We start from the raw sequence: 17354 nt of genomic DNA on the forward strand, positions 1-17354 counted from the left end.
AGTCATTGTCAGTAGACGGTCATACAAACTAATATCGGCTTTCCTGGTTTTCGATTAACGACTGGAGATTGCAGTTATCTATCCAAAATAGGATTACACTCACTTTTCTCGAACCAACTTCGATTATACCGGTTCCCGGATTCCGGTTTCGGTAGTATGATTTCCAATTGGATTTCGAATCAGATACAATAACCGATTCCGAACCGATCTGAGTCGGAATCAATTGATTTGATTCGGAATCCATTTGGAAAATCATACTGGAATCCGCATCAAATTCCAGACGAGTTGAGTGGGAATGATCAAAATTTTAACGCAGAGATGCGAGATCTGCAGAGTTGTCAGAAAATCTATAGATTGTTTAAATTTTACAGCAGCCATTCTTTGTTGCAAACTTTTAAAAAAAATTTTTTTCGCAGACATTCGTCGAAATTTACAGACTTTTGAAATTGACGCAGGTTTCCATCACAAACCCTATTCCCTATATTACCATATTTTACAAATAAATTGAACAGCCCCCTGCTATGACGTCATGAAACTGTGGCCAGCATCATTCTGCAAAAACCAAAACAATGAAGAAGAATGGCTAACAAAAAATTAGATATTACAAACTACTTGTTTATTCAGCACCCTTTACCGCACTTCCCCGCAAATTATCTATCGGAATATCATCACTACGATAGGGAAATTAAGATTTTACTCGATTTGAAATGCTCGAACGTTTGTTTACCAAACTCTGAGCGCTCTGATTGCCCACCAAATGCCCCAGATGTTGGGTACGTTAGCACTTGCTGCGGCGCCCTATCCTTGCCACCAGGCTGGTTTCGAATTCACAGACTAATCCAGCCCTGTCTGAAAAAATGTGAAATTTTCATCTGGCATCTCTGATTGAAAGTGACACCTGCGCGAGTGTCAGTAGGTATTTTCTTTTAAAATAGAATTACGTAAACAATAAATTTGGTGTCCGTACTTTTACCATATGACGGGTCAGCTAGAGGCTTCTAAATGTTAAAGTAAGTATTTAGTCGGAAATATTTTATTTGTATAGTGTTCAACTGACTTAAAACTTTTTAGGATTCTCATCAAAACCGGCCTAGCCGGTAGTGCTGTATATTATACACGCAATGAGGGCATTTGGAACGAAAATACGGATAAAGTATACGAACGATATTCGTCTGCAATGCAGCCCCATATTGCATCGGTAAAGCAGCAGATTCCTATTGATGTACGGCTATATTTGTCTTCATTTCATCCTATGTCATATCATTTTCGATATTAATTGAATTTTCCTTTTTAGGTTCCTGCCTTACCAAAGTCAGGTGAGCTGTGTTTTTTGACCACCCATTACTACAACGCGGGTGTGAAAAACACAATCTACTTCATCCATCGTTTACCGTGCTATCTGGGGCAATGGACTAAACAGACTTCTGATGCAATTAAAAAAGCAATAAACCCGCCAACGGAAGCTTCGCCCACTACACCTACTGCGGTGGCAGGTTCGAAAAAGTGATTGAAGTCAAAAATATGAATAAAAGTATTTAAATGATTGATTACTGTGTAGTATTGTACTAAAAAAATCCATTTGTAAAGTGGGCTAGTATTACTAATTATTACCTATATTCTGGTAATATGATTCTATCGCGACGTGATGTTCAGCTCTGCAGTTGTATGTAACAGCTGTACTAAAGAACTGTAACATTTGCATTTGCTGGAAATCGATGCTAAGTTGTTGTATCAGTGAATGAAAGCAATGAATCCAAATCTGCTGTTCGATGGCTTTCTAATCGACTCATTTCTCAGGAGTTGTAACCAAGTGGAATTGCTACTGTTAATTTCAGAGACGCTATACCATGGGTTTAAAAATTACCTGCAATTGGAATATTAAGAGGTGTTTCGGAAGAACAGAAGAAGGATTACCAAAAATTTTAAAATCAATAGATTCAAGTAGTTTTGTCAAATTTATTACGAAAAAAAAACAGAATTACATTCTTGCAAACGACTTGACTGTGGCTTTATTATACAATATGAATGATTGAATTGTACATTATACTGTTCCAACAAAACGACTTTTGCATTTTTTTTTCAGTAAAAGGTACTAGGTACGTGTTCTACAATCTTTTTTTTCTTCCTGCACTGAATAGAATGAATCATTTATTATGGTTTAGATATACTTTCCAGTGGGAAGTATTAATGATGCGCAGTACTAGTACGGATTGGACTTGAAGCGCTTCATTAAAGGATTTTCTGGATTCTCAAATGATGTTCAGCAGACGTTTTCAAGTCGTGCGTGACGCGATTATTGCTAGCATTCAGTGTGCCAATCGTAAAATTTGACACAAAAACTATCGGACTATGTTTACTGTACGAAGATTAACATCTTTTGACATTTTTTTTAACGTTTTTCATTGAAACAAGTATCGAACGCGTGATTTCTCTAAGCGCTTTTGTAACCAACCAACCAATAAGCAGAAAGAAACTTAGACTATTCTACAATATATGTCGCTGTTGGTGGCGAACATTTAACAGAAGTCGTAAAGAATGGGGAGGCTGGGAGTAGCAGGGAGAAATCGACAAAAACGCGTATCGAATGCACTGAACTTTGTTCAACGAACGGCTGCAGTGTGGGTAGTAGGATATTATGGCTTGATCGCATTTTCCTTGTTTGAGCCCGTCGTCGCTTTCGAAGCCGCGGTTGCTGTATTCGTATCACCAGCTCCAGATTCTGAGGCAGCAGCTGCTGCCGCAGCCTTCTTCTTCTTCTTTTTCTTCTTATCCTTTGCTGCTCCTGTAGTTGAAGCACCATCACCAACGGGTGCCGCTGTACCGGTGGCTATAGTGGTGGTGGTGGTGGCATTCCCGGCGTTCGTGGACGATTTAGTCAAATTAACTACCGCAGATTTTTTAGCATCAGCCAGTACCAGGTCGCTCTCCAGAAGCTTTTTCATGTCTTCGTCCTGTACACTGTACTCACTTTCAAAATTGCTTGAATCGAACGTATTGCTGGTCACAATTTGTAGGCCATTTGGAAGAATCAGTACGGTGTTTTTGAACTGGGCGACGATTTCATCTGCAACGAATCGAAAAATTAGACCGTTATTGATAGTCTTAACAACGTGGCCTTTGCTATAACAGAGCGTGTCCGATTTTTCCTTGGATAGCACCACGGCACAGTGCCGTGATAGGAATTATTCAAAGGAATGTTTAATCACGGTTTGACGAGATGTCGAGCCGGGAAAAAACTATCGATTGGCAAGGAAGTTTAATCGTTTCGATTTGGCAAGGTGTCTGGTCACAAATCCCCGAAATATGGAAGTGCGTAATTCTCCTTGCAAAGCACCACTTACTTAGTTGATACAACATAACTTTTGATACTCACTGTGTTTTTCATATAATACTTGGAAAGGCTCAACCAGTTTGTGGGTTACACATTCATTCACACCCATTTTGGCCTTAGCCTCCTCTTCGAAGTTACGCAAGTTAAATGGCATCGTGCCGTACTTTTTCTTCACCTGTTGAAAAGACCATAAAACTATTATTTTCTTGCGTATGTGTAAAATATATAACCAAAAATTTAGAGCATTTATTTTGTTATAAGGAGACACCCCTCAGATCTCATAATCTTACCTACTCATTGGGAGGTTTTTCTGAGCTCGAAACTATCAGAAACCAAGCAAACCATGAGGACCAATCGGCTTTAGTAATAGTCACAAGACTTTACTAGAAATATCCTTTTTCTCGAAACAGATATTCGCGGCCAATTGATTTGATTTCGCTCACATGTATGCAAAGTTCTTCTTGTAACTCGCCTTGAAAAACACGTACCCCTCAAGCGCTATGGTTTACATCATTGGGGCTCTCCGATACAGAATGACGCTCTTCTTTATCGACAGCAGTTAAAAATTCTGACGGCGACTCGAACAGTGGGCGCAGTTTGACACACCATCATCGGGATTAAACCGACAGAACCATAACTACGACGCGGCTAAAATACGAAAAAACAGGGAAAGCATGATTACCTCAGCATAAAACGCACGAGACGCCTTCAATTTGAGCAAATAATTTTCATCCGTCTTCTTGTAAATGGAAACCTTGGTGCCCAGTTCCTTACCGAGTCCCTCGCCAGTGCTAACGAGTACGTCCATTGCGTACACCTCATACTTTTCAAATTGACATTTCTCATGCTCTTTCTTTTGCGCGATCGTCGGATTCTGAATGATGGTCTTTTCTCCGTCGATCTTGAACTGTTTCAGCTGATGACTGAGCATGCCCTCGATCGGTTTGCACTTGTACTCGCTGGCGATCTTCTGTACGGCATCTGTCACGGCATAGTTGCTAATGCCGTCCTTTAGTAACCGTAGAGCGGCTTGACTGGCGTAGTGTGCAGCCAGTATGACATCGGCCGTACGACCTTTGCACTTATTTTCCGCTGTAGCACCGACTACGATTGTATGGGCCGCCACTGCAATAAAACCATCAATGTGCGCTCCGAGATCACTAAAAAAATATAATTATCAAATTAAATAACTAATTGTAAATCGAAACTTACATCTTCACAACATCGCCCACTTTCAGTGCATAGTCCGGATCGTTTTTCGAGGGCGAGAAATGGCAAATGCAATTGTTTACCGAGAGGCATGTCGGGAAAGCGATTCCTTTTTTCATGTCTTCCTCATTTTTGTATTTCTAAAATAATTTGAACGTTGTTAAAATTCACACAGTAAAAAAAATATCGCTTTCCTCATATAAGCAAACATCACCGAAGTGTTGAGAGTTGCGCTGCCGCCGCCGATGAGAGATAAACATAATACGTGTGTTGTGTTGTTACACACGCGGTGTGCCCTCATATATCATTGTGGATAATCACGGTGAATCAAATACAATCTAGCTCTTCCGTATGGATTTTTAATCATAGGGCAAAGTTCATCTCTCCCCAATAATTCGACGGCACACTTACAACAAACAGTGAGAATTATAAAGGAAAACGAGTTTTTCAAAACCCATCGAGATTTGAACCTCTGACCAATTGCTCAGCGACGATCGTGCTCGTTGCCAAACTATCGTCAAGTTTCTTAACTCTGTGAAAGGTTGGGCTTAAGGTAGCGCTTCGCCGTGGTCAAGTCGAAGCGAGACAACTCACTGCTTCCTCTTGCTTTGTCGCCGAAATTTCACTCTAAATTGCAAATTTCTCCAATACTAACCCGATTCACGAAAAATCAAAAACATACGATTGTAGGTAAATGATTTTACTATGCATTTGGCGAAAAATATTAGTTAGAAAGCTTTTCTTTCGCGAGATTTCGTGCGAGTTTTGTTAAACCTTTTGTTTTCTTTTTTTCCATTTCTCGCTATAAACAACTCGCATATGTAGGGATGTGCTACGTTTTCAACAAAGCGTCAAAGCTAGTAGCGATGAAAATCATTACTGATTTCTGGTTCTACTGAAACACGAATAGAAATTATTTTACAAAGTAGTAACACTTACTTACATTTTCTACTCATCTATATTCAACGTTTACACAGAGAGAACGGACAACGAAAACGAAAGAAATGTTGTTAGCGTCTACCGCATGTGGCATTTTTCACACCCCAATGCATGCGTTGACATTGTGTGCGTGCGAAAGAATAAGGAAAAACTCATTTATTTTTAAAACTCGCACGAAATCTTTCGATAAAAACGTTTATCAGGCACAGTTTATATACGAATCGATAGAAAAATTAATTATCTAGAATCGTATGTTCTTGGAATTTCCTTTTTCTTTACCGTTTTCTCACAATTTTGGGTAAAGTGCGTGAAACCTCGGGATAGGCAGCGAACTCCCGTGACCACGGCGAAGCGCTACCTTAAATACGAAAATGAACTTCGTGTCACTGACAGATTGATATGTATATCCAACATATAGTTGACACTGTCAATGACCAACAGTTCCGTTCGTTAGAGTTATAAACCGTTTACCTTGTTTGCTTCCTGTTCCAGCAGGTTATCTCCCTTCTGACAGAGCGCCTTCGCCGATGCTCCTACTTTACACGACTGGATCAGATTCTGGAGGGTTTCTTGAAAAATATAAGAAGAAGCAAGTGAATTATGTTAACAAGATAAAAAAAAATAGGAAAAAATTGATGCTTCAGTTAATGTTTTTTGAAGATTGTTTCTTCGGTTTCTAGGTTATATTTTCCCAAAAACTAAAATAAAGATTATGGAGTGATTTTTCGACAAAAACAAGTTATAATGAAACAAACGACTTTGGTTAGAACTTACATAAAAAAAACTAAATCTAAATTTCAGAGATTACATCAAAATTAAGCCAGATCGCGAAATCTTCCGAAAACGTGGCTCCTTTCTTTCGAAATTTGCCATCTCCTTCACTCGAATGCATTCGTCGCCCGTGTCGAGAAAGAGAAAACCGGCCTCCTGGTAGGGGTCGCATATCGGGCATACCCGAAACGATCGGAACCACATTCCGGATACTTACTGTTGACGATCGCCCCAGCAGTTTTATACTTTTGCACAACCGTATTGTCAGCAATGGTATTTTCATCCTCCTGTATCTGCTGTTTGTCGTTGTTAACCATTTTGTAGCAGACTCAATCTATTGACAAAAAAAAGTACTGCACTGAGCAATTGAGGCGTCCCTTTGGCAGCAAATTTCGTAATCACCAATGGTACTTAACTACTATTCGGAATTCAAAAATAAATTCACAACAGCGAAAACAAGAAAATTACTTTGACGCGGCAGAAAACTCGTAGATGGAAAGATTATTTGCCTTCTACGTGGGTGAAAAACGCGAAAATGCGAGCTTCTTTTGCACGAGTGCGTGCGTTTAAACTCGGGGGGCGATTCGATAGAACTAAGAAATAATTTGACAATTTTCGATAACTTTTTGACGACTAGGAACACATGGAAAATGACCATGGCGGGATTGGTCCACGTTACACAGAACAAAAAAAATATACTAATTTATTTAATACTTTTGGGTAATTTTGAATATAATATAAACTAACTATAAAAACCGACCTTTGACATAAATGTACTTAGTATCTTTTTAGAAACTAAGAAGTTACAACTAAAATAATTCACACGCATAAAATTTCATTGCATTGTACCGGACCATGTCAGCTTGAAGCGAAATAAATCTCCCGTTCAGCAACGCCATCGCAAGGAATCGTATTTAACAAATCACGTCTAGTATATAGGTGTGCTGTGCTGCTATTTTCCCGTGGGGTTGTTTGAACTATTGATGCGGAACAAGGCAACCAAAATTTCAAATGATCCATATTTTCAATCAAATAGTTCAATCAATCTATATCTATGTGTTTACTAGTGCTACGGATTTTGAAATCTAACGTATCGTATCCTTTTCTAAATCTAATCATAAATTAAGTAAATCTAGATTTCCCACTGTACGGAGACACTAACAGCGCTTTGAATGAGGAACGGGTGTACTTTTTTCCATTAGCTACTGTAGTGGTGTTAAATGCGCAGGCAACTTAATACATACATTTTAGTAGCATTTACGCACCCATTCTCCACCAGACAGGGTTTTTGGTGTCACGGGCTGCTCAATTACATTACGATTCCACTAGGGAATTTAAATGTATTTTATTTATGATCTAACCAAATGTGTAACGTAGCGATTCGTGGTCGCTCTATAGTTCTACAAAATTAAAATAATAATACCCCATTCAAACGGATCACTAATGTTCGGTTAATCAAAACATCAAATTAACACAGCCTATCCCTCAGTTATGTCTTGGCAGCAGTGTTGGTGATTGCCGAAAATTTGACAGAAGCTGCTATATTGCTATCTATATTGTATCAGACCCTGTCAGCTTGGAGCGAAATCAATCTTCAGTTCAACAACGCCATCGCACGGCATCACATTCAACATATCATGTCAATTGTATGGGTGCGCAGCCCTGCTATTTTGGCGCGCATGAATTTGACATTTCTCTCCCCTTCTTCTATGTATGAGATTCGATGCGAACTCACCTGATGGCGACATGCTAGCAAAAAAGGATGTTGCCAATGATTTGTTCCTGAAATGTGAGAGCTGGATATCTTGTTAATATGATGTCTTTGATTGTATACAACATTTTTAATCCGGTAGAAGATGATACAAAAACTCGAGTCTCTCAATGCATGAACCGTGAAAGAATTTTGCTACATTTCTTCGCTCCACTTCATACTCTGAGTATTTCACGCCCTTAAAAAAATTACAGTCTGATAATGATCGTTGCTGTGTGGAATTTTCCAAGAGAGAATCGCAAGTTGACAATTATCGCAGAAAATCGAATAGATGATTCAACTTGATGATTCTCATACTAGGTTGCAATATTTCAAAACCCTTGTGTGGAACATTCACAGACATTTTCATAGACACAACTTATACAAAGGTTATATGCACATAGTTAGAATAAGCGGCAATAGTAAAATGATTCTATCGCAATTGTCAACTGCCTGTATATAATCGGATCGCGAAACGAGAATAAGCGACCGTTTGTTGCTTCAGAGAGGATCCCCACAGCAGCGTGCTAACCTTTGATTCTCAGAGATATCATCGAGAGAAATTCACTCTCGCACTGGTGTCGATTCTATGTTAAATGAGCCATGCCAGGTGTTTGTTGCGATGATTTCCGTTTCTCTTTGATGGCTCTGATTCAATCGTTGAAGAGTTGCCAGTGAACGTTCTTTGATACGATAAAAGCCATCCTTGCTTGGCAGTTTGAAATGGTTGAAAAAGACATCAACTACCAACTCAACGACATCAAAGTATGCTCATGTTTTCTATGCAACTGAATCACTGAGTTGTTATGTTTATAATTGTGGAAAAATATCTTCTATGACATAGAATAAAGCAAATGCCAAATCATCATATCATATTTAAGCAAGTTTGAGTTTTAGTTTTATATCATTCATTCAGAAGGTCGTTTCTCAAGACGGGTAGAAGGAGGACTGGAAATATATTTTCCTGATCACAGAACAATGTACATCCCCAGTTAAAACAAACAAAAATAAATATAATGAGGTTTGCAAATGGTAGTTGACATACTAAATTTAGTAAACTTGTTCCTAATAAGCGGGATAGTAAATATACTAGAGATAAGAACAGAGTACATTGTCATGTTGACAGTGCACCACATGACGTGAAACATGTCCTCGGAAATTCGTCGGATCATTCTGTATTATAATTTGTATTTGGTTCTACATAACGTGCTACTTGGGAAGAATCTTAATTCAAAAGTTTACTGCTCAAAGCAATGTCAATCTTAGAATGAAAGTTTGTCAGTCCTAAAACCATTGTTTATACTCTTGGCAGAAAAAGACCAATGAATACTCATGAATGTGATCTTCTTGATTTTTTTGTTGTTTTTTTTGGAGTTCATTGAATGTAAATTATTCAAAAGAGATCATTTTCTAGTTCCGTGTCGGAACATTAATTCCCATACTGAGTAGTATTACTTGAGCGTGCGTTATTTTTTCCCCGCTGTAATAAAGGCGAGCTTGCGGATCAGCTGTCAGCTGTTTTGTTGCCATTATCTGTTTATAGTTTCGCAATTTAATTTGGACCGGCAATTTTCGCGTCCGTTACCTATTACTTTTTGGCATTCAAACATAGTCTATCTGATTCAGTCATTGAAATGGAAGCCGGCCTACAACTGAGTGAACCACAAAGTAAACGTTGGAGCCATTTGAGAAAGATTCTGGAAAGATCGGGTCCGTTTTGCCCACCGAACTTTGCGGCATCGACCGAAACACTGGAATTTTTACTTGATACTTGCAAGATATTAGTTATTGGTAGGTAAATTCATATTGCCAATATTTTTTGAAACGTTTTTAAATATTTGGTTTAGGTGCTGGCGGTTTGGGATGTGAATTGTTGAAGGATTTAGCATTGATGGGTTTCCGAGATATTCATGTTATAGACATGGACACGATTGAGTTGTCTAACTTGAATCGACAATTTTTATTCCGCCGAGCTGATATTGGCAAGTCTAAAGCTGAATGTGCTGCTACCTTTGTGAATAGAAGAGTACCAGGTTGTGTTGTAACACCACATTTTTGCAAGATTCAAGATTATGACTCCAGTTTCTATCGCCAATTCCACATAATCGTTTGTGGATTGGACTCTATCGTGGCACGTCGCTGGATTAATGGGATGCTGATTTCAATGCTTGAATACGAAGAAGACGGTTCGGTGGATGAGACATCCATCGTTCCTCTTGTGGATGGTGGAACTGAAGGTTTCAAAGGAAATGCTAGGGTGATTTTGCCTGGAATGACTGCCTGTATTGATTGTACACTCGATTTGTTTCCACCGCAAGTAAACTATCCATTATGTACGATAGCAAATACACCAAGGCTTCCTGAACATTGTATTGAGTACGTCAAGATCATCCAATGGCCAAAAGAATGTCCTTTCGGGACGGATATTATTTTAGATGGCGATGATCCCCAGCATATAACGTGGGTTTACGAGAAAGCTCAAGAACGAGCCAATACATACAACATTACGGGACTATCCTATCGATTAGTTCAGGGAGTTCTAAAAAACATTATACCAGCTGTGGCAAGCACTAATGCAGTTATCGCTGCTGCTTGTGCCACTGAAGTATTTAAAGTAGCCTCCAGCTGTTGCGAACCCCTAAACAACTACATGGTCTTCAACGATAGCGACGGTATATACACTTACACTTATGAGGCCGAAAAGAAACCCGATTGTCTAGCATGCAGCCAGGTGCCTCGTCCTGTTGATGTTACTGATCCAAATACCATGACACTGCAAGATTTGATACAATTCTTGTGTGATAGTCCCGACTTTCAAATGAAAAGTCCAGGTGTTACGGCCATTATCAACGGCAAGAACAAAACACTGTACATGGCAGCGGTTAAAAGTATCGAAGAAGCGACTAAGGGCAATCTGACCATGTCGCTTGGTGAGCTTGGATTGAAGGACGGTCAGGAGCTTACGGTCGCCGATGTCACAAATCCAAATGCGATATTAATTAAACTCAAGTTCCTTGGCAACGAAGTAGAAATGGCTTAAAAAGTGTTTTCGAATGAAATATCAATAATACAAAAATAAATAAGCTGGTAGAACCCAATCGTTCGTACATTGTTATTTATTAGGTCAAACATAGTTTGGTTATTAATAGAGTGACTATAACCAGAGTGACGACTTCTCATCCGCAATGTTGGCAAAAATTCGAAACATTCAATCCGAAATATTGGCATTGTCGTTAGCTTTACGTTTTAGTTGACAGGTCGTTTGCTTGTTTGTAAATGGAACCTGTCATTCCAAATGAACAGCTGTCGTCACTCTGGTTAAAGAAACTCTAGTTATTCCAACCCTTGATATTTTTGAAGTCTGAAGATGAGAAAAATAGATTAGGTGAATGTATTTTTCGCACTTTCTTCTAATCCTAACTCACAAACTGTAAATGATGAAAGAAGGAAATCAATTAAGCACTTTACCTGAAATATTCACTGAAAACAAAATCAACAAAAGGCTAAATCTAGGAGAAAGGTTACTTTGAGCCAATTTATCGCTCTTAATCTGTAGTCTCATATTTATCCAAAATACTTCTTCAAAAATATCAGATTATCGTTTATTTTTTAATTTTAATTTTCCGTTAAATTTTCAAATTGTCGATAAGGAATTCAACTATTTTTCAGTGTGTATTCTTTTAGAGCACCCACTTGATTTACTACAACTCTTTCTGGTACCCCATTTCTGTGCAACAGATAGTTTTCGAATTACTACGATTTATAGAAAAAAGGCACAATTCAAATAAACTTATGAAAAGTTAAATGAATTGTATGTATTAATGTCTCGAGAACGGTTACTTCGCTATGAGCAAATTTATTAATTTTAATCTATAAAATCATATTCTACTTTGCATTCGGAAGTTCAATACAAACTGTTAAATAGACGTAAATGTTCACTTTGTTTGAGAACTGTTATTGCACGGACGAGCCGAAATCAAAAAGTAAATAAAAATTAAAAAACGAAAAGTAAATAAAAATTGATAAAATCTACTAAACGTCAAAATCCAGTGTTCAAACAGTGGCGTACCGAGGAAATTTGGCGCCCAGGGCAAAATAAGAGATTTGCCGCCCCCATCGTTGGGTTAGTGAGTAAAAAATAAATCTAAACTCCATCTCCGGAAATATGACTTGGGCGAGCAAAAAAGAAAAAAAGATTGGTTCGCCGCCCCCTAAAAACATTGCGCCTGGGGCGAGTGCCCTCTTCGTCCCCCTAGATACGCCACTGTGTTCAAAAAAGAAAATAATCTTATATCACTTCGTCTACAGACTCGACGCATCGTGCAGTGTACTGGAAGACGCTCATATTCATCATCGGTTATCCGGGACACGAAGTCTCATTTTGTCGTGAATACGATTTACTTACTATGGAGTGCCTTTTCAAAATTTACCCTGTACAAGAAAGGGTAGATTGATCGCGAATATCTCTCATTGTATTTAACGTAGCAACATAATTCATCCGAAATATGGTTAGCAATTCATGATAAAATTTTCAGTAGTATGAGATAACCACGACTAACTCAAAATTGTAGTTTTCTATAATGTTTGGTATGAACGAGCATTAAGGTGAAATTCAGTACCAAAATAAGGTGCGCTAATTGCAACCACTTGAGTTGAACGAATCATCACACAAAGCGTATCGTGCAAAACCGACACATAGAGTGGTTGAGTGCAGTGGGCTTACGATATGTTGTTTCGCTAGCAAAACAGACACTAACTATGTGCTCTTAGAAACCATGAATATTTTTCAATTGAGGGAGACACATTTTGCATGATAGCAATAATTCACCTAGTTGAGTCCGACAATGTATGATTTTATAAAATAAGTGAATATTATTCAAACAAGATCATTTTCATGTGGAATTACAACTAGATTGTAAGATGTTCCCTAAAAATATCTAATTTGTGAAGTGCATATCATGGCAGTATAAAAGTGAATAATACTCATGAATTTTTGGAGAAATTTAAGATACATTTTGTCCTTGGCAGGTAGATATTAATCATTTATATTTAACAATTCTTAAATTCGGTTCAAACAATTATTCTTTCAAATCGTTATACAATATATTTTTTCGAGACGAGCTTGACAAGTAAGGTATTAAAAAAAAGTGACATTTTAATTCCCAACTTAGATCTAGAAATCCTAGATGGCTAAAACATTACGTTGCGTTATGCAAGTGACGTTTTGAAAGTTTGCAAAATTCACCCAATCAACTAGTTCGGTCGATTATCGATATATTAATGTGTGGATAAGTTGATGTGTCTGACATTACCCACTCGTCTTTTATTTTAAATTTTTACCGGGAGCAACTGATGAACGTATCTTTCTTTATTTTGTGGATCTATATTGGCAGTTCTGCTGTTGAAAGCTCGGTAAAAAATTACCGAAATATTCGATTTTTTTTAAGTATTTAGCGAACTTTTTGGGTGTGGATTCCCCACAGAAGTGCTTGGGGAATGCATTCAACCGTCAACCCGGAACTATGCCCAGAATGTGAATCTATTATTAAGAATTGTGTAAGCAAAGCCTGTATATGATCTGAGGCTTTCTGTTGGTACGATCATGTCGCGTGAAAAAGACAAAGATTTATCTCAAACTTTAAAAAATCGCGTACGCTTTCTAATGCCACAGTCTGTAGGTTAACAAATGATTGCCGAAATTGACGAATCAAGAGGCCTGAAAATTCTGACTAAGGAAAACGGTTCCATTTTGACAAGACTCACGTGCTTTCAGTATGAAAACTCGACGGGTTGTAGAGAGGAATCGGCTCATGAACCGATCAATATCTTTCGAGTTGGAACAGCTGCTTCCACTTGTCGTATAAACAGTACATTTGTAGCCCACAACAAAACGGCCTAACTGCAAATGATAGCTTCTTTTTGTTTATTTTTTCTTTCACGATATATCGGATTGATTTTTTATTTGACGGTTTACTCAGTGGTGTACCGAGAAAATTTGGCGTCTGGGGCAAAATTAGATTTGCCTTCCCTATCGTTGGTATTGTGAACAAAAAATAATTAATTTCATCGCCGGGGAGACCGCTTGGACGTCCCAGGGCAATCCCTGCCGCTCCACCTAAAAACGTTACGCCCGGGGCGAATGCTCCTGGGGGCCAAAAAAGTGGGCACTTCGAAGTCAAATGTTCTTCGTGCTAAAGAACGTTTGAATCTTCGAACCTATAAGAAGCAGATACAACCAAAACGTAGTCCGAAACCAGAAGCATTGATCAGGCCGAGGGTTCGAAAGCTGTACAATACGATTCTTGCTGGAAATTTGAACTGCATAATCATGGACGACGAAACCTACGTGAAACTCGATTACAAATCTTTACCGGGATCACAATATTATACGGTGCGAGAAGGGCGAAGTCCGAGACATCGACTGAAGTCGAAAAATTTGGTAAGAAAGCTATGGTCTGGCAAGTAATTTGTAGCTAAGATTTCGAAACCCTTCATCACCACTGCTTCATTGAACAGAGAAATATACATCAAGGAATGTTTACAAAAACGACTTCTACCCATGATTCGAAGCCACAAGGATCCTGTTGTCTTCTGGCCAGATCTTGCTTCTTGCCACTACTCGAAATCAACGGTAGAATGGTATACTACCAAAAATGTCACTTTCGTCCCAAAAGACATGAATTCACCAAATTGCCCACAACTTCGATCAATTGAGGAATTTTGGGTATTAACGAAGGCACATCTTAGGAAACATGTCTCGGCAGCCAAAACCATTCAACAGTTCGAAAAAGATTGGAAAAAAGTGTCAAAACTTGTTGCCAAGAAGTCTATACGGAATTTAATGAGGAACGTTCGTAAGAAGGTGCGCCAGATAGTCTACAATGGCTAAGTAGCAAATGTTGAGAATAATATTCTGTTGTTGTAGTCTAATATTATCAGTATATCGAATTAAATTTGAATATCTTACACTTGTGAATTATTTACAGCGAAATCAAAGTGCGTCCATACTTTCTGAGACAGTCTTTAGTCCAGGACTCAGGGGGTTGTTATCTCAATTGAATTTCGATGACCCATTTCGAGCAAATCGTGCTCCGAGATCACCGTTCTATCGACCGGCCCCGCCTCAATGCAATGTTTGCATCAAATGGATTCAAACATTACAGAAAGACTGTTAATCTAATATATTGATACCTTAAGTTAGAGCCAGATTTGCCATCTTTTTTCAATGCATAGGTTCAAAGGGTAGATGAATATGCATTTGTTTTGAATAGCAGAATAGTTGGCTAAATAATGTGGTGGTACGGATGGTGAGATACTATTCGCGACTACGAAGTTGAGTTTGACAGCTTATGTGTGTGAAGTGGAAGTAAACAAGCAAAAGAAAAAAGTGATACATTTTCAAACGTACCGTTTTCTTCGATTTTAGTTTTACTCTTTGAATTGGTAAGTACCAGTGATTCTTAAAATCTTCGAAGATACTAATTCAGTTAATGAGTATAAAAAAATCGCTTTGTGTGATGTCTATTTTCCCATGTAAAAACAAGTGATCGGTATGCGAAAAAAAGTAAACATAATTTCAGAACAATATTCATGAATGAAAATCTACTGCTTTTTTTGAAAATGCTTTGAATTGTATTGAAACTGCATGTTTTTTATTTGTGTTGAAGTTTTTTTGTCGAAGTGCTAACTTTAAATGTGAAAATAATGCATTTTTCGATTCATCTTCAGGAGCCTTCAAAAGGTTTTACATGCACTGTGTTGATGAATTTGTCGGAAGTTTTTAGCTACGCTGCCGGAGGAATCCGTTCGGATATGGATGGATTTGGTTTATTTTCGACTTGTCTACAGTCATCCTCCAAGTGTCGAGCCGCATACAATAAAAGTTTACACTAGCAGTTAACGCTCTGCTTGGTTATTTGCATGTACTTGCAAAACTAGTGAAGGAAAATGCAAACATGTGATAGCTGTTTGGATCATTGATGGAGGTTTGTTTTTTTTTTAATCCGTGTTCCAGATCACAAAATTATTATTTTTATTTGTTACAGAAACTCGACTCAATAGAACGGTTAACATCCAACGAGATTAAAACGAGCGGCGGTCGTATATTCCGAACCGATAACATCATGTTTGAAGGACATTTGGCATTTGTTCATTAACTACATTTTATTGTCAGATGAATAAATTTAATAAATACATAAATATATAAGTTTATAAATTGACGACACTCGATAAAATTACAGTTCAACTCCTTAGTAGGGACAGGAAGCAACGGGTACAGAAGAAGTCCTCAGAATTACTCGCATAGTTAGGAGGTTCAAACCTGAGAACAGAATACGAATTACAGTTTTGTGAATTTGAGCTAGAACAATATTCAATACTTACTGGGGGGAACACAATTTATTGCCAGAGAAATGTAAATTGCACCCAAGTAGTTTTCGTTGACTCGATTCTGAACCATTGAATCCATATTACGTATCGTTTATTTTACTTGTTTGGGAGGGATTGAATCGATATACTAATTCTGGAACATAACACTGTTCTTATCAGAATTACAAACACTGTCATGAAATGTTTTTGCAAGCCCATTCGAGCAAATTTTCAGATCCATGACCTACAATATTCAAAGAAAAAAATTCTTAAATAAATCTCAATTACCTTTCTCTGTATTGTAATGCACTGGATTGCCGCATTAGAATAACTAAGAATAGTTGTTTGATCATAAAATTTCAAATATTGTCTTACCTATGCGGATTACTAGTGCCGGAAGAGGAGTTTTTCCCGCTTTTTACTCACGAAATACCAGCAATGATGTACCGCAAAATAAGTTTTAATAACTAAATAGAATCTTTTTAATACTTCAACGCTGAAAAAATCAAATGAGCAAACAGAGAATTAACTAATTTTACTTGAGTGAAAAAGTACCCTGCTTTGTTTACATTCACTTCACACACAGATTAAACTTTCATAGATAGCAGCACCGTTCCTTCTAGGTCGCGAATTGATACAATGACCCAACCATATCACTTGACAATCTCGGTGAGTAATGAAACTCCCGCTACTCTAAACTTTCATGTTTATGGATTCTTTTTCAGCAAATGACAATTAAATGATCTCGAGCTTGATAGCATCACGATTCGCTCAACGATTATTTGAAATTACAATTTTTTCACTAAATATAAATTCATTCTCTTCGGGAAATTAACAGATGTTATTTAATATGAGCTTCAATTGTTTAGCAATATCATAAATATTAATAAGTATTCATGTAGATTTTACAAAGATGACAAAATTAGGATCCTATTCAGATAAATTGTTTTTCTGATCCTATTCAGATCAATTGTTTTTCAGTTATTG

General features: G+C 37.8%; 3 protein-coding genes and 2 long non-coding RNA genes across 6 annotated transcripts; 3 read left to right on the plus strand and 2 right to left on the minus strand.

The window, feature by feature from the left end:
• Nucleotides 1-881: 881 nt before the first annotated feature.
• On the plus strand, nt 882-1547 carry LOC131435510 (MICOS complex subunit MIC13 homolog QIL1). Of its 2 annotated transcripts, none has more exons than XM_058603491.1 (3): nt 882-1010; nt 1072-1222; nt 1295-1547. In XM_058603491.1, the coding sequence occupies exons 1-3, from the start codon at nt 1003-1005 to the stop codon at nt 1505-1507; spliced, it is 372 nt and encodes a 123-aa protein (XP_058459474.1). In that variant the 5' UTR covers nt 882-1002; the 3' UTR covers nt 1508-1547. The 2 variants fall into 2 exon arrangements, with proteins under 2 accessions (XP_058459474.1, XP_058459475.1); XM_058603492.1 differs by having other exon boundaries at nt 1072-1198.
• A 395-nt stretch (nt 1548-1942) lies between these two features.
• Nucleotides 1943-6843, minus strand: LOC131435508 (proliferation-associated protein 2G4). The gene is made up of 6 exons (XM_058603489.1): nt 6468-6843; nt 5951-6048; nt 4544-4680; nt 4014-4491; nt 3374-3506; nt 1943-3064 (listed from the first exon to the last, which is right to left on the minus strand). Exons 1-6 carry the CDS (start codon nt 6565-6567, stop codon nt 2634-2636), a joined length of 1377 nt encoding a protein of 458 aa, XP_058459472.1. The 5' UTR covers nt 6568-6843; the 3' UTR covers nt 1943-2633.
• Nucleotides 6844-9509: 2666 nt separating this feature from the next.
• Nucleotides 9510-11098, plus strand: LOC131435509 (nedd8-activating enzyme E1 catalytic subunit). The gene is made up of 2 exons (XM_058603490.1): nt 9510-9791; nt 9848-11098. Exons 1-2 carry the CDS (start codon nt 9635-9637, stop codon nt 11038-11040), a joined length of 1350 nt encoding a protein of 449 aa, XP_058459473.1. The 5' UTR covers nt 9510-9634; the 3' UTR covers nt 11041-11098.
• A 4229-nt stretch (nt 11099-15327) lies between these two features.
• Nucleotides 15328-16102, plus strand: LOC131437155 (uncharacterized). Its single transcript, XR_009230723.1, has 3 exons — nt 15328-15443; nt 15729-15985; nt 16046-16102. It is a non-coding gene; the product is annotated as an uncharacterized LOC131437155 (long non-coding RNA).
• Nucleotides 16103-16205: 103 nt separating this feature from the next.
• Nucleotides 16206-16985, minus strand: LOC131437156 (uncharacterized). Its single transcript, XR_009230724.1, has 3 exons — nt 16743-16985; nt 16383-16611; nt 16206-16320 (listed from the first exon to the last, which is right to left on the minus strand). It is a non-coding gene; the product is annotated as an uncharacterized LOC131437156 (long non-coding RNA).
• Between the last annotated feature and the right edge of the window lie 369 nt (nt 16986-17354).

Source organism: Malaya genurostris, chromosome 3 (genome assembly GCF_030247185.1).
Source record: "Malaya genurostris strain Urasoe2022 chromosome 3, Malgen_1.1, whole genome shotgun sequence".
Lineage (NCBI taxonomy): Eukaryota > Metazoa > Arthropoda > Insecta > Diptera > Culicidae > Malaya > Malaya genurostris.

Bases quoted from the DNA above. Each gene is read 5' to 3' on its own strand.
- LOC131435510 (XM_058603491.1), top strand. The intron at 1,223-1,294 runs GTACGGCTATAT...TTTCCTTTTTAG, and splicing joins AGCAGCAGATTCCTATTGAT to GTTCCTGCCTTACCAAAGTC.
- LOC131435508 (XM_058603489.1), bottom strand. From the start codon at position 6,567: ATGGTTAACAACGACAAACAGCAGATACAGGAGGATGAAAATACCATT. The intron at 3,507-4,013 runs GTAATCATGCTT...TCTTTTCAACAG, and splicing joins CTCGTGCGTTTTATGCTGAG to GTGAAGAAAAAGTACGGCAC. The intron at 3,065-3,373 runs GTGAGTATCAAA...GATTCGTTGCAG, and splicing joins AGTATTATATGAAAAACACA to ATGAAATCGTCGCCCAGTTC.
- LOC131435509 (XM_058603490.1), top strand. From the start codon at position 9,635: ATGGAAGCCGGCCTACAACTGAGTGAACCACAAAGTAAACGTTGGAGC. The intron at 9,792-9,847 runs GTAGGTAAATTC...TATTTGGTTTAG, and splicing joins TTGCAAGATATTAGTTATTG to GTGCTGGCGGTTTGGGATGT.